This window comes from Mirounga angustirostris, unplaced genomic scaffold (assembly GCF_029215605.1).
Source record: "Mirounga angustirostris isolate CCGP_5_RB_7025 unplaced genomic scaffold, mMirAng1.0.hap1 SCAF_1, whole genome shotgun sequence".
Taxonomy (NCBI): Eukaryota; Metazoa; Chordata; class Mammalia; order Carnivora; family Phocidae; genus Mirounga; species Mirounga angustirostris.
Window position 1 is genome coordinate 193,786,346 of NW_026991709.1, and position 23,419 is coordinate 193,809,764.

Consider the following 23,419-nt stretch of genomic DNA (forward strand, 5'->3'; position numbering starts at 1 on the left):
ACACACAGAAGTATGGAGATACAGAGATATGGGGGTGTGAGATGCAGAGAAGCAGGGATGTGGGAGATGAAGGGGTGTGGAGATGTAGAGACACAAAAGTATGGGATGCAGAGATACAGGGATGCGGGGATACAGAGATGTGAGGATATGGTGATGGAGAGAGGCAAGGATGTGGGGAAGCAGGGATGTGGGGGTGTGGGGATGCAGGGATGTGGGAGATGCAGGGATGCCAGGATGCAGAGATGCAGGAATGTGGGAAGAGGATGGAAATGGTAAGCAGAGGCAGGATGGAGGAATCCAAGTGCAATGGACCACTGCAGTCCAGAAGCTGCAGGGCGTGTGGCAGAGGCTCCCTCCTGGCTGCTTGCCCCATCACCCAGAGTGCAGAGCCCACCAGAGGTCCTGGCTCCATCTGCAGCTCAGGACCCGACTAAAATGCAAAACAGAGTCCTCCACTGGCGGGACGAAAGCCTCATCATCTTCATCAGTCATGTAGTAAAGCCTCCCTTCAGAGAGGTGCAGGCCCTTCAGGAAGAGTCATCTAATATGCATTCAGGCACAAAGAGAGAAAGTGGTTGTAGCCCTCAGGGTGAAAACACAAACAGATTCATGGACTCCTTTGAGAAAAATGAAAGCCTGTCATAAAGAGCTCCTTTTGTTGCTTCAACATCAGACCTGTCTGCTTTTTCTGGGGCCATGAGCCAGAAGCTTCTCTTCTCTTCCAGCCAGGGTCCAGGGTTCTCATCAGCTGTACTCACTGCCTGGCCAGGAGTAGGCACCATAAGTCACTCTAACCATGACTGGCTACATAATTTGTAGGGCCCAGTGCAAAATGAAAATGCAGGACCCCTTGTTCAAAAATTATTAAGACTTCCAAGGGTAGTGATGTCACCAAAACGGTAACATAGGCTGTTCCTGACTTTGCTCCCCATCATGAGAACAACTAATGTGTATTCAAGAACAAGACACCACTGAGAGAAACCTAGAAGCGGAGGTGAGGCAGAAGCACCCCCTGCACCACAGAGACCAAGGCAGACAGCATTAGGGGGTAAGAGAAGCAGCCACACAGCGACCCCATTTCCCTTCCCCCAGGCCAATGCAGCACACAGCCAAGAGGTCCCCCCTGCACCTCCACTTCCTGCAGCCAGAAAAGGGAGCCCCAGGGGTGATCGCCAACCTTCCCTGGCATTGTGGGTCACTTTGTGGGAGCCCCTACTCTGATCTCACACCACAGGGATTGCAGGGGACTCTTGGGGCCCAGGCCCTGGGAATCTGACTGTGATGAAGAAGGGGAGGGGCTGGCCACAGCTCCTATGTTCAAGAGGCAGGATGGCAGAGCTGCTCCCCCCGCCTACCCACCCCCAGCCCGAGTGAATCCAGTACTGAGCATGCAGGCTCCCCACACTATCCACAGGCAAGAAAACGATTCATAGCCAAGGCTGAGGTAGTTCCCGGCCCCTCCTATCCTGAGAGCCTGTTTGGGAAATTGAGAGTGGTCTGCATTGCCCCCCGCCACACCCTACCCAGGCAAGGGGGCTGACACATAGCCCCACCCACCATGGAGGCCCCATCTGACCAGGGGGCTGGTCATGACTCCTGGACACTGTGGCCCAGCGGCCCTCAAGCTGAGAGATGAGCACACAGAGCGAAGCCAGGGGCCCTGTGCAGCCAGGAGCTGGGGTGTAATAGGCTTGCGTTGAGACAACAAAGAGCTTTACTGGTATTAGAGCCACTTCTCCCACTGCGTTCTGGCAGGGAATCTACTTTGTAGCTGTGACCCTTGCTGGTTCCAGTCTCCAGCCTGTCTGCCCGGGGAACCTAACAGAGCACAGGGGAAGCTCCGGGGCCCATTCAACAGCCCGACGCATGGTGGCGCTCAGAACAGAAGAGCACAGCCCGGGGCCTCTCCCCTGTCTCCAGAGCAGACCTGGTGGCCTCCCCTAATCAGGGAATTCCGTGCACACTCAGGCCCGATCTGGACCCCCAAACAATGAGCCGTACATGCTCTGGGCCGAGGCCTGATACCCAGCCAGGGCGTGGGCAGCTAATTCATAGCCCCACCTCATCCTGAATATAGCACCCAGTCCCGACCATCCTGTCAGCCCGACCAGAGAGTCCAGGCCGCTGCGGAGCCCATCCTACAGCCTCCCTTGGGTGGGGGAGGTAAGGCAACGGTCCTGCCCAGCTGTTCTCAGCCAGGCACACTCGTGTCCCTGTCCTCAGAGTTGCCTTGCCTAAGAATAGACCATAATAGCAGGTCCCACCTGCCCAGACACATTACCAGCAGACACATCCAGAAACCCATGCTGGGCTGACTAGTGAAGAGCTGTGCCTGCCAAGGTAAACCTGCAAACTCTGGAAGACACGCACCACTGCTCAAATGCACAGGTACCAATGGAAGGAATCAAGGATCATGAAAAATCAAATGGATCTTAGCTGAACCTATTGCACTAACCATTTTACAATATGTATAAGTCAAATCATCATGCTATATGCCTCAAACTTACACAGTGAAGTATGTAAATTATTTGTCAGTAAAACTGAAGGAAAATGCAAATTGTAACATATTTGCCAAAGTACAGAACTGAAGTTAGTGTTTTCAGTATACTTCTACCTAAGTCTCTATATCCTATTTTCCACTTTTATGTAAGTTGATGTAAAACTTGTATATACAATAAAGTAAATCAATGTCAAATGTACAGTTAACAAAAATAATGTGCTGTGGGCTCAAAAATAAATTAATTAATTTAAAAATAATTTCAATATGGCAACAGCAGAGCCTTAAACCAAGCTTGGAGCCCTGTGTGCCCACACAGGATGGCAGGCCCAAAAATTCAGCCCTGGCTCTAATACTCCCAGGCAGGTCAGAGAGAAGCCTCCAGCCAGGAGAATGGAAGCCTCTCTTTTACACAGACTAAGAGACTTTCTGCTCAGGAAAGCGAGTGGAGGTTTGTGTAAACCCAGGGCCTGTGCACAGAGTACACTTTCCAGAATCAGAAGCCAGGACACCTCTGACAGTAAGCATTAGACAACAATCTATCACCAGTTACATGCCTGCAGCCACAGTCGACAAAGAACACCACACCAGATCTCCACATTCGGTGCCAATCCAATACAGAATTATTCACTGCCAGCCTCATGCCAGGCACCATGCTCAGGGCCCAGGATGCAGGGGAGCACAAGATGCACACAAGTCCCACTTGATCGTCACCAGAACCTCTCTGGGCAGTGGGATCCTGAGGCCTAATAAGAGAATGAAAAGGCATGGTTGCAGGCACTCTGCTGTTGGAGGCTCTGATCTCTGGCTTCCTTGGGAGGCTACTGTAAGGCAAGCAGCAGACCAAATGGATAATTACCCTCCAATCCATCTCTTCTTTCTCTCTTCCAAGAAAACTTTTATAAAATTAAATTTTGATCATCCCAAATATTTTTTTGGCAATAATCAAAGAAGCATCCCAGATAAGACTCACATCCCCTTTGTTCCCACTGCTGATGCCAGGCCCCTCCCCAGATGCTACCCACAGACCTCCTCCTCTGTAATAACAGGCATACATAAACACTCACTATCTGCATGATCTTTTTAACCTAAATTACATCATATTGTACACATAATTCTTAACCCTGCCTTTGATTTTTAAAGCTAATACATGTTCTGGGCACCATCCTTGCAATTACCTATCTCCTTTATTCCTTTTAGCTACTACCTAGAATCCCAGTCCATGCACATGCCACAGTCTCCTCAGCCTCTCCCACACAAGTAGGCATGGTCGTGCTTCTGTAGACAGATGCAGGATGTGGGGTTGATGGTTCGTAGGGTCTGTGCATTTTTAGTTTTATAACCTCTGTAAACCTGTCCTGCAGTGTGGCCGCACCAGCAGAGTCCCAGTTCCCCAGGCCTTACCAACACCTGATATCACCATCACCACCACCTTCACCATCATCAATCATCATCGCCATTATTTTGCCAACTGATCAGGGAAAATGGTATTTCACTGCTTCAATTCGTTTTCCCTTGATTATTAGTGAAATTGAGCATCTTTTCTCTGTCCATGTAATTCTACTCCTGTCAACTGACTGTTCATGTCCTTTGCCCGTTTTTCTATTGCTTCTTTGTGGTGGATTGATATGAAGGAGTTTTTATTACAGGATCTTCGTTATTGGTATGAGGGGTTCTGTTTCTATCCCAGATACTAGTCCTTTGTCTGTTGTCTGTATTGCAAACGTTACTTTAAACATTTCAAAATTGAAAACATTCTCTTCAGAAGTCCCTAGCACCAGAGACCACAGAGACTGCTACAAACCAGAAAAGGGTACCAACATTATGGCAGTTGGAGTCTCCGATGCACAAACTCCAATTTGCGATTTCCTCTGGAAAATCCTCAGTGTCCCAGCACACAAGATGCTGGAAACCACCACGAGGGATGATGCACAGGGACCAGCACAACCCCAGGGGATTTCTGACAGTAATCGTTACCAGGTTCAATTATCTGCTTTACAAAAGCAGGGCTCATTCTCTCTCTGGCCAGTGAACCCTGACATGCAGACACTACAATTAGAAGCAAAGAATAAATTAAAAGCACATCTTCTCTGCCATGTGGAATAATGAGCACAGGGGCAGGCCTAATCATATTTTTTAAAGCTATAAGTGAATTATACAAACAAAGACAATGAACAAAACCAAGAGGTGATTCACAAGGCTCTCAGTGACATGGACCACCTATCTGCTGTTAAAAACATAGACGAGAATGTATCTCTCACCCCAAGGCCCCTTGAATATTTTTTCTTCCGTGATCGTCTGAAATTTACTCCCCTAAATATCTCACCATCCTGAAATGAGAAGTGGCCTAAGGCAACATGCTGCTCAGTGGCCTGAATCTCTTCTTCTCATATGTATTCATTAAATCCTTATCGCCAGCATGCCCTGGTTCCCAACCCTCAACAGGATAATCGTGCAGCAAGAAATAGTTACCTCTCCCAGAAAAGCAAATACGACAACAGCTCTCCCCCCACGGAGTCCAGGTGAACTTTCCAAATCGGAGCTGGATTCTGCCACATGGGAAGAACATACATCAGTAACTTGAATCCCATCAGCAGACACTCCCAAGGGACCCCCAAGGACCTCCTTGCTCAAGAGCAGGAGTCACCTGCCCTCTCTTTTTCCCATTTTTAATCTATTCAATGTAAAGATAAGAGAAAAAAGGCAAGGGGAAGAAACAAAGAGAGAGCACTGCATGTCTGACTCACTGTATCAGAAACCTCCAATTGCTGCTGGCTTCCTGCCTGCTCTCACAAGCTCGGGGAAGTATTCTGAAATCTTTTCCTTTGCAGGTAAATCCAAGAAAATAAGGAATGAACAAATGAATGAATGAATGAGTGAATGAATGAATGAGTGCTCAGGGCCCTTGGTACAGAAATGCTGCAGATTATAGCTGTCCCCACACACCACCAACAAGCTCACTGCAGGATCATCTCTCACAAGGTGCGTCTTGCTTCATCTGAGAGAAGAGCCCCCTACCCCCTGGGAAGAACATCCTGTGGATTGTAAAGGGGGACTTCAGAAAATGTAGGAGCAATAGCCTTAAACACTGCAGGAGACCATACTCTAGCCCAATGGCGCAAGAGAATAAAGACAATGCCTACCGACTGTACTGCGTTCAACCTATGCCTTTGACTGTCTGCTTTCCAACCTCATTACACCGTCCAACCACTCATCAACACCAGCTCTAAGAAAGACCCGGGAAATAAGTATCCATAAACAAAGGAGGCTTTCTGGAAAGTGTAAGACTTAAGTCCTGTTCATGGAATCAAAACTCGCTCATTTCTGACCCTAGGCCCACCACACAGTCCCATGGAACTTGGGGTAACCTAGCTAACTTTTCTAAGTGTCAGCTTTATCATTCAGGCAGTGGGAGCAATAATTATACCCCCCTCCACCAGACGGGTGTGAGGGTTAAATTTGATAGTGAGGACCCCGGAACTGCTAGCTCGCCCAACAGTCTAAAGTGTAAGGCACACCTTGTGATTCTGAGTCAAGATCCCACAACTCCTCCCAAATCATACCCTGAGGCAGGATAGAGACCTGGCAGGGGGTGTGATTGAGAGTCAAGGCTCAAATCTGCAGTTGGGGTTATGACATAAGAGACCCATAAAGTCTATTTAGGTGGCTCCGAACCAATGAGAATTTCACTGAGTTTAACCTGATAGTTAATATTGTCTCTGGAGTGGAATAAATAAAGCCAGAGACTCCAGACATCTGTCCCTGCTAAGACATTTCTAAGAGCACAGTGGTGCTCCTGGAAATTTAAATGGGAAGGCATGTTCCCAGACCCACCTGCTCTACATTCAATGTCATTATTTATTTAGAAGGTCACAGAAAAATTTGGCACAGAGAGTCAAAAAGAAGTGTAGAATATAATAAATGCCTGGTATATAATAATGAAGACAGAATACTTCAGGCAAATGCAAGAGAGATTTCCTTTAGAGCCATTAAGGAAACTGGAACAGGAATAGAAAATGTGTCCTAGCAGCAGTCTCCTGTTTGTGTGTCTTGTCTGACACAGAAAGAAACCTGTTTAAACAACAACGAAACCAAACTGAACTAGCTAGCCTAGTGTTCCAAAACTGGCTGATGATTATGCAGGGAAATTGTTCCAGGTCTTTTGCTCTCTCTGCCTACTTTGATGAGGGGCCTCTGACTATCTGCCATGCACACCCAGGAGGGTACAGGTATGGCCAAAGGTGGTTTGAGTTCAGCCCCTCTGTGGACATGAAACACCCCATGAAACACCCCATCCTGTGGCCCACAATGTTCCCAAAGAGGCTTGAAATGGCTCAGACGCTAAGCCTGGGCAGCCCTCCTGCTGGAAAAGTTACTACCAATTCCAGAAGCATCACATATCTTCTCTTTGGCAAATGATGCTTTTTAACCTCCTTCCTCATGGGTATCTAACTCTTGAGATGATCCTTCATTCTTCTTGCCCATTCAGTCCTTCTTCAGATATTTATTGAGTGCCAGCTATGTGCCTAAGCCCCAGACACAATGCCCAAAAAGCAAATGTGGTATCTGCCTCACACAGCTCACAGTCCACAAAGCAGCCAGAGACTAAATACGCAGTTACAAGTGTAATCAACGTCTCTGCATTTCAAGAGTATTGGTTTAAATAATAATCACAATGGTGATGATGGTTACCCCAAACTGGGATCATCTTCTGTACTACACACTGTGCCGAATACTCCATGTGGTCAAAAACCCTGTGGAAGCTTGACACCCTTATGGGAGAGTATCACCAACCTGATTACACAGAAGAAACCGGGACTCCAACAGGCTAAGAAATTTGCCCTGGGTCTTAGCACTAGTAAGGAAAAAAGCCAAGATTCAAACCAGTGCTTTCAGCCTTTGGAAGACATTCTCTGGATAGCTAGTATCTCCTCATCCAGAATGTTAACCAGGAGATATAATGAATCCTCTTTTATTGCCTCATAAAAAAAAAAAAAAAAAAAAAAAAAAGCATTTTGACCAGACTAAAGCTGGCCATGGCCCACTGTGCGCTTGACCTGAGTTTCAGAAAATATTACTATGAAGCTATAAATCCTTCTCCTCCTCTCTATTCTTGCTTCTTTTAATCAGAACCACCTCTACATTTCAGCCAATCTCATGTAGAATGAGATGGAAAAAAAGTCTTTAAACCTAGAAAAAAATTTTTTTCATGGTGGTTGTATGTTCTCAGTCACCTGAAACCTTTTAGGAAGAAGCATATATTATGAATACATTCATATGCACAACATAATCACTTCCAAATAAGTCAAAGCAAAGGTTTGGTTTGGTTCTGAATTTTACTATACAGCAAACAAAGGCTTGGAGTGAAGCAAGTCATTTCAGTTCCACAGTTAAGTTCTTAAAATCACACACACACACGCATATATATACATACACGCACACACACGGACACATACATACACACATATATATACACAATACACACATGCATACACACATATGCACTCATACACATGCATACATACACACATACACATAAATACATACACATGCACACACACGCACACATAAGTCCTTCTATATTACTCATAAGAATCTCTTTAAACCTAAAATAATAAAATTATTCATGGGGGTATCTGAAAATGATCCAATCAAGAATCTTTTCTTGAAATTTCCCTTTTTCAAGTTTAAAGTAGGAAGTATGTATCTATTTAGAAGGAGGGGGAAGAAAAAAAGAGAATTTATTCTCAGAGATGTTTCCCTCAGGACAATGCTATGCTGTAGAAGGTGCTGTATTTCCCACAAGAATGAGCATGCAATCTATGGAGAAATGATTGCTATCCTTCCCATGTGAAATGTCACAACCTCACAGACTTAGGTAGTTCTAGATCAGGAAGGAAAATCAAACCAGCTCTCCCCACCCCCCAACTCCCCAGTGACCTGAAGTAACATGAAATCTGACAGGCCACATGATTTTCCCAAGGTGACACAGCTGATTAGCAAAACTTCCAGGCTCCTGGCTACCTAGGGAACAACTTCAAGGAAGAAAATTATCTTTCCCCCTTTAATGACTACCAGCATGAGAAAGGCTGTTTTGTTTTCAGTGTTGTTTATTTATTTTGTTGTTGTTTGATTTCGCTATGGACAGGTGCAATGTAAGATCTAGGACTTTCCATGAGGGGCCGGCTGACTAAAGCTTTTAAAGGTATTCTAAGGGGATGATACTGTTAGAAATTCACTTTCTGGCAGACACAAAGATTCAGATGACTTCCAATCACAACCATTTTTGCTGTTGAACAGTCACTCTTGAAACTGATTATGTCTCCCCCAGAATTCCTACTTGTACTATAAGAGGCTACCCCTACCACAGACATACTGTATCTGTAACTCTGATTATGCCAAATAGGAAGGTGGGTGGGAACCTGCCCAAAAGAGGAAACCCAAGTTGTAAGAGCATGTTTCCCTTCTAATTTTTCTCCTTTCCAATTTTAAACGTATGTTCACTATCTGTTTAGTAAGTTGATAAATATTCACTTAATATAATATTCATTAAATATAATTATCTAGTTTACAATTAATTAATATATTCATATATTTGTAACTACATACTGAATGGCATAAAAACTATTATTTGGATGAGGAAAATTAGCAAATTCATGAATTTATTACAAGTGACAACAAAAGCCAACTCTTTCAATAAAAGGATGCCATAAATATATGAAAATGTCTTTGAATATTACAGCAATAATTGAATCATTTCTGGTCAAGCCATTAGTATTTATTTGAAGAAAGGATGAGATGTTTTTCCAATTAAAATAAACAGATGACAACTTCATAAATTACTCACAATGCACTGTAGTGATCATCAGTCAACTGTGGATTTTAGTAATTATATTACCATTATGAATTTCAATTAATTCTAATAAGTTCTTGTAGACATCAACCACATGTCAGGTGCCTGCCCTCATGGAACTTATGTTTTGCTGGAGGAGATGGACAATAAACAAGCAAACCCTACTAGTGTGCTCAATGAACAGAAGAAAGTGAGTCAAGAGCAGAGCAGACACAAAGAATTAGAGGTAGCTGTTAATCCACATTTTGAGCAGGCTGTGTAGTACTCTGTAGGTACATGGGGAATTCATTTTTTATTCTAAGAATGAGTGAAGTATAAATGTAAGCAAATATGTAACTTGACCCTATTTACATTTTAAAAGGTCACACACATTAGTACGGAGAAGATAGATCTAATTTCCTACAGAGGAAGGGTCACCCTTATGTATATGTTTCTAATAATATCAGGAAAGCTATGTTTAATTATTTTTATTAAATCCTTCTATCTTATTAAGAGATTTCTTTTTTTCAGGGCACCTGGCTTGCTCAGTCAGTAGAGCATGCAGCTCTTGATCTCTGGGTTGTAGGTTCAAGACCCATGTTGAGTGTAGAGATTACTTAAAAATAAAATCTTTAAAAAAAGAGGTTTTTTTTTTTTTCTTTTCATGGGTTTCTGGGTCAGAATCTATCACTTCAAAGAATTTCTTGCATCAGTGTCCACGATAGTCAGACTGTGGAAGGAGCCAAGATGCCCTTCAACAGACGAATGGATAAAGAAGATGTGGTCCATATATACAATGGAATATTGCTCAGCCATCAGGAAGGATGAATACCCAACATTTGCATCAACATGAATGGAACTGGAGGAGATTATGCTAAGTGAAATAAGTCAAGCAGAGAAAGACAATTATCATATGGTTTCACTTATTTGTGGAACATAAGGAATAGCATGGAGGACATTAGGAGAAGGAAGGGAAAAACGAAGAGGGGGAAATCAGAGGGGGAGACGAACCATGAGAGACTACGGACTCTGGGAAACAAACTGAGGGTTTTAGATGGGAGGGGGTTGGGGGGATGGTTTAGCCTGGTGATGAGTATTAAGGAAGGCACGTATTGCATGGAGCACTGGGTGTTATACACAAACAATGAATCATGGAACACTACATCAAAAACTAATGATGTACTGTATGGTGACTAACATAACATAATAAGAATAAATAATAAAATAAAATATAAATAAATAAATAAATAATTTCTTCTTGAAAAATCTGATAGACCTTTCCAATAACCCATGATGACTTTCATCTTAAACTTATTGCCTTACAAGATTTTGTCCAGTGTAAATTAAGGTCAGTATTACAACTTGTGGCTCCATGACCCAACATAAGTTACTGGTTTTTGAAGCCATCAGACTTGGGTATGAATTCCGGCTCATCCACCCACTGCTGTAAACCTTGGGCACATCATGTAGTCTCTCAATCTTGTTTCTCCATATGTAAAACAGAGATAACCATATCCATTTCAGAGGATCATGAAGAGGTAAATAAATGAAATAATGTCTGCTAAGTGCTTAAGCCACTCCCTGCACTTACTACATATTTGATAATGGTGTCTATTATTCTTAACATTGTTACTGTATTCTATTCATATTAACTAACCAGCAAAAGGAAATATCCTAAAATTGTTAGTCCTGAAAGAAGTTCTAATTTGAAGAATTAGGATTATCAAAGGCATATTGTATGCATTATGAAAACCTACATCACAAACTAACCTGAAAGTATGAAAGGTGAGAATTAACTCATCTGAGTACATATTAGGTGCTTTATCAACAGGCTTATGTGAGATTGGAAAATTTCTGTTGAGCTGTCTACTTTCTGGACTGCCACCAAGTTCCAAGTTTTACTTAAAAAAATCAATAGCAGTTGCCAAATCCCTAGACCACAAAGATCCTTGGTGAAAAATCAACAATGTAAAGGACATTGCCACTGCTGCCAAACAACTTTCTGGAGAAAGATCCAAAGTAATTTCTGGGGTCTGCCAATGACCTCTGCAGTCAGCTCTCTTCATGAAAGACACTGAGGTTTCTGAAAATGTACTGTGGGACTCTGAATATTATGATTAAAGATCCACTAAGAGTTTACCTAACAATACTGTAGATATACCAAGGTGGCCCTGGTGTCCCAAAATGCCCCCGTTAGCCAAACTGGCTCATGTCCAAAACACCACAAGCACACTGTGTATATGAAAACAATAAAACTAAATTTTAAAAGTATTTGTAAATTGGAACATTCAATACAGTTTAAACTAGTACTGTTTCATTGTGCTTAAAATACCTTATTCAAAACAAATGTGTTTTAAACAAATATTTATTTTAAATAAGTATTCCCAGCTTTGAGAAAGTCCAGTTGAGAAAACCCAAAAGTTAAAAGAATCACAAAGAACCAATAAGTTTGGTAGGAAAGAAAGTGCTCTCAAAAGCAGTAATTACAACTTCTATAACCATTATTACCTACAAATTGAGATATACATGGTCATGATAGAAAAAAGAATATTGTAGCAAGAAAACTAGGACAGTGAGGAAAACACACAGGCATTTTATTAGATTGTATTTGTTAATGAAATTAGATAAAAGATCCAGAGTTTCTAAACACAAAAGTAGCAAAGAAAAAAGAGGGTCACTAATATGTAAATGTTGTACAGGCAAAAAAAAATAACTTTGAACAGAGCAAATAATGCAATTTTTCCCCTCTGATCTATAAAGTAAGATGACTGGTCAAACAAAACCAAACAGTTATTCTTGCTATTAACTTGCATTTTTTGTCTTTAAATTTGTTAATATCAATATCTTTATTTGGATTTAGAACACATGATGGTACTAATATAATTAAGCTGTAGAAATGATAACTTTTTGAGAAACAATGTTTACATTTTAAGGTTATCAACAAAAATGCACTTTTCTATTTCTTTCAGCTAGGAAATGGTCTTGTGTGGTACTTTTGGAAGAAGTCAATGTTTATGTGATGTTAGAATGCAGAATATCAAATCACTGGAGGCTGTCCTACTATATATGATGTATCATTTCTGTCTCTTCATGTCTTAAGTGTTTCCTACTACCAATTTAATCAAATTCAATAAACTTGGTATTTTTAGAACACCTACCACATGGATGGAACTATATTAAGAATAATGAAGAAATTTATAAAAATCAGTCAAAGCTATAATTACAATGTCCATCATACAATAAAAAATCACAAGACACATGAATAAGAAAAAAAAAAAGCCACTTCAAAAGAAAAAAGGAGGCAACAGACACAGAAATGACCCAGGTGCTGCAATTATCAGAGAAGAAATTTAAAACAGCTTTGTAGCTGTGTTTGAGGACTTAAATAAAACAACAACATGACTATAATCAGTTCACAGATAAGGAATTTCAGCAGGAAATAGAAACTATAAAAAAGATTTAATGAAAATTCTCAAACTAACAGTACAATATATAAAACATTCACTGAATGAGTTTAACAGCAGATTAGAGATACAGAAGAATGGGTTAGTGAACCTGGAGACTAATTAATAGAACATAGATTGGAAACAAACAAACAAAAAAGAGCCACAGTGACTTGTGGGACAAGGTAAAGCAATCTAACATAGATGTGACTTAAGTTCCAGGAGGAAATGTAAAAAGAATGGGGCAATAAAATTTTGAAGAAATCATTGTTAAAAAAATTTTTTTCAAGATTTATTCATTTATTGTGGAGAAAGCATGCATGGGAGCATGGGAGGGGTAGAGGGAGAGATAATCCTCAAGTGGACTCCACACTGACTGCGGAGCCCAATACTTAACCAACTGAGCCACCCAGCCTCCCCATTGTTAAAAAATTTTCAAATACGTTAAGAATATTCAACAGTCTCAGCAAACTCCAAGTAGAATAAATATAAAGAAAATCACATCTAGAAACATCCTTTACTTATCACACTATACAGTATACTGAAAATCAAAGATAAGGAGAAAAGTCATGAAAGTAGCAAAGAAAAATGACTTACTGTATACAGAGGAATAAAGATAAAAATGATGGCTGACATCTCATCAGAAACATTGAAGATCAGTAGAGAATGGAATTATATCTTCAAAGTGCTAAAAAAATAATAAACTGCCAAGTAAAAATTCTATAAACAGCAAAATTACCCTTCAAAAATGAAGGTGAAATAAAGATATTTTTAGATAAACAAAAGCTGAGAGAAGTTGTGGCTCCCAGACCTGCAATGTAAAAATATAATAATAAAATAAATAAAAATGCTAAAAGAGGTTCTTCAGGCTGAAGAGAAATGGTAACAGATGGAAACTCAAATCCATAGGAAGGAATGAAGAGTACCAGAAGTGGCAAATGTGTGGGTAAATATATTGCTATCTTTTTTCGTATTTAATTTTTTAGAAAACAGCTGATTAAACCAAATATAAAGCCAAATAAAAATAACGCTTATGATGGTATTTATAACACATACAGAAGTACAATATATGGTAATACCACAAAGGATGGTGGTAGGTAGAATCATACTGTTGAAAAATTTTCGTTCCACGTGAAGTACTACTTCATACACTAAATTAAGTCTAGATACACTGTACACTTAAGATGCTCACTTAAAGCAACAACCAAAAAATTATATTTAAAAAGGTAGATTAGAACTCTCCTAGGGGGTAGGGGTCACATCTCAGTTTGTAGAAGTCCCATAATCTAGAACAGGGTCTAATATGTACTGAGTCCTCGATAAATGTTAAATTAAGCAATAAATAGATATATGTGAATAAAATTAACAGGATAGGAAATGGTGAGCATCAGAAAAGAGGCAAAAAGGGCGCCTGGGTGGCTCAGTTGGTTAAGCCACTGCCTTCGGCTCAGGTCATGATCCTGGAGTCCCGGGATCGAGTCCCGCATCGGGCTCCCTGCTCGGCAGGGAGTCTGCTTCTCCCTCTGACCCTCCTCCCTCTCATGCTCTCTGTCTCTCATTCTCTCTCTCTCAAATAAATAAATAAAATCTTTAAAAAAAAAAAAAGAAAGAAAAGAGGCAAAAATAAAGTACCATTAGAGTTCAGAGGTGAGAAAAATTATTATCTGGAAAGCAGATAAAAGTTTTGCACTTATGGAAAATAAAGATATTATGGGTTCTCTGTGTCTGGGGACATTTCTTCTAGCTGTGGGGGAGGTGAACTCTAGAATCTCCACTCAATCAAGACTCACTATTGGGGGCTTTGCTCCAAGGTCCCTTGAACTCCCAGATTACACGAGGTCTGCTAGATGTGCATTGTGATAATGCCCTGTCCTCCTCTTTCATGTTGTTTATCATGATTAAAATGTAATAATTATTTATGTCATCATGGCTTTAATATCCATCACTGCTGTTAGATGGTGTGCTTTGTGAGAACAAGGACAGCATCAGCTGAGCTTATGGCCATATCCACAGCACAGCCCCGGACACAGAGGAGGTTACGGACAACTACTTGTTGAATGACTGCAGCACATGAGAGATGGATGAAGTCTTAGAAATCATCTAGATGCTACAATATGTCATTTCATGGAGGCCACAGTAGCAGATCTTGGAGCACGTAAACGGTCCAGGTGGACAAGATCTACTGGAACCTACATTTTCAGACCTCTAGACTAAGGCTCTCTGTGTTGGGTCAAGCTGAGGCTCCACCTGCCACCCCCTTCTTACACTTTCACATGACCAACAGTCAGGGTCCTGTGCCTCACATGTGACCACCAGACAACTCATTAACACAAAGCCCAGTCATGCACTGACCTTATGAAAAGGTATAACATTCTAGCCAAATGAACAAAAACGATAGTGTGTGTACACAGAGAGTGTGTGTGTGTGTGACAACTGGGAAATGACTTCACTTTTCAAATGTGCACCCTTAGAGATTCTGGGGAAACAATTTACATACACATCAGTATTGTGCATAAATGACATGTGACACCTAACTAAGAAACATCCAAATGTAACATCTTAAAATGCAGAAGACTCTTAGAGATTCTGGGGAAACGATTTACACATCAGTATTGTGCATAAATGACATGTGACACCTAACTAAGAAACATCCAAATGTAACATCTTAAAATGCAGAAGACTGTGACCCACCCCCCTGCCAAGCTGATTGATAAAAAGAAAAAAAAAATAGGCATGTTCTCATAAATTAGATTAGAAAGGGGGGGAGGACTTATTTTAATAGAGTGAAAATTTCCTTCTCTTTTCATTTATTTTCCCGTAGATGTGACCCCTATGTTCCTCATTTATGCACAAAAAGTCGATTTGCTACCTCTATGAAAAGCACCATTTCTAATTCTGGGGATGGGGTCTTCAGTGCCCCACCACCTCCCTCTGCAAGGAGCTCAACACCTCATTCAGGCAAAGAGGACAAGGATGGATTGGGGCTTGACAGGATTATATGAAAAAGCCCGTGAGGATCGTGATTTCCTCTGCTCAGAAAGAACCTCTATTAAACCCATCCTTTGCTCATGCCTACAACGTGCGGGTTTCCCCAGGGCAAAGCGTCACCGGCCTGCAGGGAAAAGCTGTCAGGGAAAAGGACAGCCCTGATCTGGGGCTTGTTGTTCCACTGCCCTTTCTAATCCTTCCCGGGAAAGGCTTTCTTCTGCCCATGAATGGTGATAGAGGCATCCTACAGTGCAGGACCCGGGAGCTCCTGAGCCACCCCCTCCCTTTCCCTGGGTCTCCCTCAGCAAGGACCTTCCCACTCTAACAGGTCTGGCCAGGAGGCAGCGGTGGGAAGCTGCTCCCAAGAGGATGGTGTATCACCAGGCTGTCCCACTTGGAGATTTCCCATCACGGTCTCTGCATCCTTCCCACTCCAAACCCCTCACCCCAACATTGCAATGAGGCCACTGCATTTGCAAGGGAGGTGTCTGTGGCTTGGGGATGACCCAGAGGGGACGTTCGAGACACTCCATTCCCCCGTGCCTTCCCACTCACACTTTTGTTATCCTTCTGCGTGTCACCAGGCTTTTTATTTTCCTAGTACTTAAAAAATAACAAAGAAAAATTATTATAGAAAACTTTGCAATGGAAAAGGCTTCTGCAGGATACACAATTCAAAACCACATTTTTTTTTTTCTGCTGTGCACCAGTTCTGTGCAATTGGCACTTATTGGAGACAGCTTTCAAAGAAAATATGTTTGCGGTTCAAAGATAAGCAGGTTTTTAGTAAACTGTCAAAAGGACTTTTTTTTCATCTTCTTCGCTGCCAATGGAAAAACCCAAAAAGAAAGAGTAAGTAAGAGGGGGGAAAGCATTCTCTCTAAGTTATGCTACATGTGTAGACTTAGTTTTCTGGAGATTCATCAATGAATAGGATAATCGGGGCTAAGGTCTGCTCCTACCATTCCATCCTCACCTCACGATGGGTTGAATGAGGGTGCAACCCTAAAATAATCACATGTTATAATTAAGACACAGGGTTTTTTTTCAACTGTTTTCATTATAATTACCAATCTCGTATGAGCTTTACATAAAAAAAAAAACCTGTATTAATTCAAAGCACAAAATAAAAAAGCAAAGATGCCATTTTAACAAGGCCTCTGTTCATATCAATTGTAACTATAAATTGCCCAAATGGAGAGATATCAGAAAGTAAAGAACAAACCAAGAGAAGACCCATCTAGAACCCACAGGCCACCTATGGAGAGGGACAAGCCAGAGAGAGGGCTGAGCTGACCCCTGTGTCAACAATAGAGTTTTCCAGTCAATAAAGATGACCAGGCAGTTCTGGTTTCCATGGAAGATGCTGCATTGTGGGTTGTTCACACATGCACACATGTTCACACACCTTTCCAAGGCTGGATTTTGCCTGTTGCCCCAACAGAGTTTTTGTTAAGAATAAGCTAATACCGTGTTAGAGGACCTTACAAAGGGACTGCTGACGTCAAGGCCATAAGCCCATGAGAAAAACATCAACCTCTAAAGAGAATGTAAGACAAAATTTAAATGAGAAATAAAATCCTGACAATAAAGGAGGCATGACTTTCTTCTGATAACTCTTGATGATTCTACCAATGAGAAGCAAATTCTTCACTTTCAAAGCACTGATGCAAAAACTCCAATCTAAAAGGAAAGAAGAGGCTCATCCGCCGTTTCTTTTCTATTCTGGGGCAGGGGTCTAAAACTTGAAGCTACAGAGTTTAGGAAATTTTACAAAAGCACTGTTTTTGGTTTTTTTGTTTTATTTTTTTCTGTAGGAAAACAGACTCCCAGCTCCCTCTGAACTAATAGCACGGGACGTCCTCAGCATTATTTCACTGTGAGCAGATGGTAGTCTGAAATTTTTTTGATAAAAACAATCCACCGGCAGGGGTTGCCAAGAGGTCAGTGGAACCCAGATTAACAATTGATCAGCTCTAATGGACTGTTGTAGCAATAAACCCAGAGCCCATGCGCAGACCTGCTATCCCAGTGATAGCAATGGGGCTGACATCCAAGCTGTTAAGACTTGCACTTAATAGCATTGAAGCTTCGCAGCTTCAAAACCTTCATCGAAGGAGACACGCATTCTTCCATGCACATCTATTTTCTCAAAGGCTTCTCTTTTACAGGTTCTCACAAAAGCACACATGGTTTACTCTGACCCAGAGAAGATTTCACCAAGGTCTGAGGTCCAGGTAATAAATGACACTCTGTAATACTGACAGATTATTTCAACCTCTACTCTAGTTCAGACCACAACTACAGCCCCTGATATTTCTCTTGCATTTATATAAAAGAGATCACTGGAGGAAGAAAAACTGGGCTCCCCTTCTTTGTTCCTAAGAGAACAAAAACTGTAACAATCCAAAGACTCATTTTCTCAGTCTCTCTCTGTCTCTCTCTCTTTTGGAGGGAGATGCTAATGGTGCATTTATGTCTACAGCACCACATCTGACAAGGGAATCAGCTGTGCTACACCAGAATTCCACTGTAAAGCTTCAATAATAGGAAATCAGAGCATTCTTGAACGTAGCACTAGCTTCCGAGGGACAAAAAAGGAGTGGCTCTAGGTTAGTTGAACTAAACCACAGCACATTTGTCCTCTGCTGAAGGATAAATAATCCCCTCAAGTCGTTAAATCATTCCCTCCCTTGCCCACTCATGTTTTATAGACAACTGATCTCAGAATAAAATTGACTATATAAGCTATAACCACCACCAGATTTTCCAATCATCTTTTTCACTCTCCTATACACTGATTTCTTCCTGTTGGACCAGTGGATGCAAATGTTTGGTACAGAAAAATCCAAGAACAAAGACATTCTCTTCCATAAGTACAATACAAGGAAACCAGGAAATTCAACATTGATACATCATTATTATCTAATGCAGAGTCCATTTTCAAATCTTTGCTTCTGGTTCTGGATCCATTGCATTTCATCATCATGGATCTTTTGTGTCCTTTAGTCTAGAGCAGGTCCTCAATGTTTCTTTGTCTTTCTTGACCTTGGAAGGTTTGAAGAGGAGTCCAGCCAGTTACTTGTGTAGAATATTCCTCAATCCAGATTTGTCTGATGTTTTATTATGATTAGATTCAGGTTACACATTCTGGGCAAGAATTCTACATAGGGATGCTGTCCTAAAGCCCAACACACATCTGGAGGCACTTGACATCACTTTGTCTCATCACCGGTGATACTAGCTTTGATTACCTGTTTAAGGTGGTATCTGCCAGGTTTTCCCATGGTAAAGTTGCTATATTCCCCTTTGTAATTAATAAGAAATTTGTGGGCAGATACTTTGAAACTATCAATGTCCTGTTCTTCATCAAACTCTTTCCTACTAGTTTTAGTATCCATTGAAGAGTCTTGCCTGAATTATTACTATAACCTTCTGTCTCCACCATCTCTCCTATATTTATTAGTTGGCATCCTACTATAAGAGCTTTCCCTTTTCTTTGTCATTTTTTTTTTTTAAGTAGGCTCCATGCCCAGCTTGGAGCCCAATGTGGGGCTTGAACTCACAACTCTGAGATCAAGACCTGAGCTGAGATCAAGAGTCGGACACGTAACCAACTGAGCCACCTGAACTTTCCCTTCTTATCTATGTATGTATTTATCTATCATCTGTGTCTATTTATTTGTATCTTATTAGAGTGGACCCATGGATTCTTATTTTATTCAGCATTATAATCTCATTTGAGTTGAGTTGAGTTTTGGTAATTTACAACCAGAATATTCCTCAGGAGAAGGAGATGGTTTCTCTTGGCAACACATTCAAGAGGTCCCTACAACCCTCACAGTTACAAAGTTGCTTCCTGATGCTTCCATTCAATCCCTCTGGCCCACTCTAGGAATTCCAAACCCTCTGAAGAGGAGGCACACTGAAGATAAATGTGACCAGTAAACAGCCCCGGACCTTCCTACAGCCACCATGTAGGTGTGGGTGGAGGAAGCAATGTGCTTCTTGCTATATTCAGCTAACTCCTCTGCTTCTTCTCTTGCAGCTTTGCTCAAAGAGCTGGGCTGGCTTCCCCCCCACTCCTGATGTTACCAATAGTCCCCGGCACTTCTCCTGCCCCCGGAACCTCTTGTGCTTGGCTACAGTCCTGGCTCTATTTGCTTCATATGTTGGTGTCATTTCTGAAAATGACCACCAAATGGTGGGTTTGACAGTTTCTCTTTCCTCTCCAGACCCATTATTCATCCTTTTGCACCTAGCTCAATTTCAGAAGACTGAACTACATCAACCACACCAGTAATTGGCTTCAGCCAATGGTGGGTCCCAGCAAGATATCAGAAGGCTAGACACTGTTATCAGGATGTTATCCCCCTAAATTCCATCCTTCTAGCTCACCATGATTGGCTGCACATCTCTATCAAATACCCTTTCCATATAGCTACTCTGCCTGGGTTCTAGAAACCACTCGTTCCTCTCGCTTCTCAGGCCAGAAGTGTGGCTTGCCCTGGGGGTAACACCATCACTTGTTGGTTTCTCTAACCATACCTTTGTAAATACTCCTTTTATTAAACTTTCTTCAATTACCCCATTTGAGTGTGCGTTCTTTTACCCACAAGGAAAAAAATATAGATGGGGAGGGATGAGAAGAAGTTCATCCATGGAACGAAGACACCAAAGCCTATTTTCATATCACCACCTTTTTTGTGCTTGCATATCCATGTCTGCCTTTATTGTTTCCAATAAATGAAACACAGCAAAATAAACACTACTTCCTAATTGTGACCACATGCCACTAGAAGAGATACATTCTAGCAAAGCACAGACTTAAGGATTAAGATTCAGGCCTTCTGTTTACCTAGCAGTGAGGAAACACCACAGAACTCCAAATGACAATACAGATAAAATTTCCTTCGAGAGGAAGAGGGACCCAAAGGAACCTCCAGGTATCATTCAATTCACTTGTTACCTTTTAATATGTTTTCTATATACATGGCAACATCAAAATCCTTCTCGGCCAAACACAGGTATTCCATAGTTGGATATAAGATATACAGCAAGAAGTTTATTAAGTAGATGTTCAAATCCCATGTCAGTGAGTGATTTAATTTTTAGATACAATTAACAGTCAATGCAAGACTACATCCATCACAAGTTTGCTTTCAGTCATCTAAAATCCAGCCAGGTAAGTGGTATTTACACATATTCTGTTGTCTATCTTATCAATATGCCATTAGGAGTTCTGGTGATCATTGTTAGTTGACTGAGGTTACATCCTCCAGAACTGGGGAGGAGTTCATCAAAATCTGTTCTGTGCATGTGCGTGAGTGTGTGTCATGGCTCACTATAACTGCTGTGGTAGAAAATGGTTGGGGATCGCCACCCTGCCCCGTCAAGAAATAGGCACATTTATTCCAACTCTGTACCATCCTCCTGAGAGCCCTCCTCTCCCATCCCCTGAAAGCAGGTGTCTCTGGCACACTTAGTGTTTCTCGTTTGGCAGCCAACACACGAAAAACTTAACTCCGACTAGAATCGATTACCTGCAGGTCTGCATCAAATTCATGTTTCAGATGTGCTTCTTCTGCAGCCTCCACAAGACGCTGAAAAGAGAGAAGGCAACATGAAGGATCCAAAATGTGGCCCAGACCCCGTTCCAACAAGGCGAAAAGACTGGTGTTTCTCCCTGGCCCCAAGATGACAGATTACATCATGGCATGTGCATTGTGACCTGGAGGCTTTGCTCCCATGAAACTGAAAAGAACAACATCAGTGTCCAACTCTGGTTTTGGCCTCCATCATTCCATCACAGTTTTTCTAGCAAATAGTTACTGTTATGTGTGTATATATGCACACAAGTTCTGCATCCATTTTCATAGCAATTTGTAACAATTCAAAGACACTGGCCCTTGAGGCCCAATGTGGATGCCAAAACCAACCTAGACGAGTGTATCCCTTAGGTATAGAAGGCTCTTGGGTCAAGATTTATTAAATTGGGCCCAACACTAAGTGGGCTAACTTTCTTCCCCTTTGGTTTGAGAAATGCTATTTATTTTAACTCCCTCAATCATTCAAAGCAATTCTTTCCGCATCCAGTTCTAGTATGTAATTATCAGGTGACAGTTATTTGAATTTATGGTACCTCAATGCCATTTTGACAATCTGCATCCCAATAAGAAAATCACTGAAATTAAATCAATAAGCAGGACCCATAAATACACAACTCTTGTTACTCTTCTTAGCCAACTAAATTCAACCAATCCATAGTCTTATGAAAGCAGTTTCATAAAATTCCATTTAAAGGCAATTAGTCACCTATCGAAATCATTTTTACTTTATTTTGAATTTGCCAATATTAAGATGAAAACATAGGCTAGAGAATACTGCACAAAACTCATTTAGTGAGATAACAGTTCACTGAAATTTCATCAAACTAAAAGCAAAACCTTCAGATCCAGGTAAAAATTCAGCCATTTCTATTTTTCTCCTGGTTACTCTTGTAGCCCAGGCCGTCTTTAACTTGTTTTTAATTGACATAATACAGACCTGAGTTTCATAGGCCACGTTTGAAACATGATGACATGGGTATTAATTTCTAAATGATTATGAATCAACAGACAAATGTTCCATGAATAATTATTAAATTGGATATGGAAATGAAGAGGTTGGTATATACGTGGGTAACATTAGGCACCAATATAGACCACTAAGCCGTCTCTCTCCATAGAACATACAAAAAAAGAGATAGGCCAGCCAGAGACCCATAGACAGGACTCCAGGAGGGTGGCAAATCTGGCTTCCCACACTTCCTTCGAATGGTCAGGAAGAGATTTCCCCTTCTCTGGTCAATCAAAGAACAGCCCCCAGGAGAACACTATAGGGTCAGAGCCAGAAGACCCAGTTCTAATTCTAGCCTAGATGCAACCCACTACATCTCAGGCAAGCCTCTGCCCCTCTCGGGCCTGTTTTTTCATCTGAAAACCCTGAAACAGTGACGCTAGAGTAGTGCTTCTTCAAGGGATGTCCCCCTCCAGCAGCATCAGTTTCACCTGTGAACATGTCAAAAATGCATGTTCTCATGCCCCATCCCATTTTACAGATTCAGAAGCCCTGGGGGTGGGCCCAGCAATCTGCTTTAACAAGCCCTCCAGGGAATTCGGAAGCCACTAAAGTTTGAGAACCAGTGGCAAAAAAACAGCACTTATCCTAGAGCTGAACTCATCCCTGCAGCCTTGATTAATGATATCCACCAGCCCTCCAAGGTTTTTCAACTTTGTCTTTTTAGAATCTGTGTACATAAGTATTTTCATTATAAGACATTAAATGCTTTCTAGAAGCATAAAATGGAGAGGATGAGAAACAGAGAAAAAGAAAAACAAGGATAGACACTCTATGTAGATTGGATCCGTTGGCCCCAAGCTTTCATTGGGTCACGGTCTTCCTAGAATCATCCTAAACAATTAAGTTCGTCAGCCTCCTGGGATCACATGACCCAATCAGCAAATGCATCCAGGTGGACTTTGACAGATGAGTGACAGACAGTGATACAAGGAATCTATGTATTTGTCAGAGCTTATTCTCTTAATCTTTGTAACAGATTTAGAATTTTTATGTATGTATCATGAAATCAGTTACATACCGAGGTTTATAAATTGGTTA

General features: G+C 41.4%; 1 protein-coding gene across 1 annotated transcript in view; it reads right to left on the bottom strand.

Moving 5' to 3' along the window:
- Positions 1 to 23,419, bottom strand: part of CACNA2D3 (calcium voltage-gated channel auxiliary subunit alpha2delta 3) — an 858,477-nt gene that overhangs the window by 590,521 nt on the left and 244,537 nt on the right. The window contains exon 4 of the mRNA XM_064595053.1: positions 21,304 to 21,363. Coding sequence (XP_064451123.1) covers positions 21,304 to 21,363 — 60 coding nt within the window. The remainder of the gene's footprint in view (positions 1 to 21,303; positions 21,364 to 23,419) is intronic.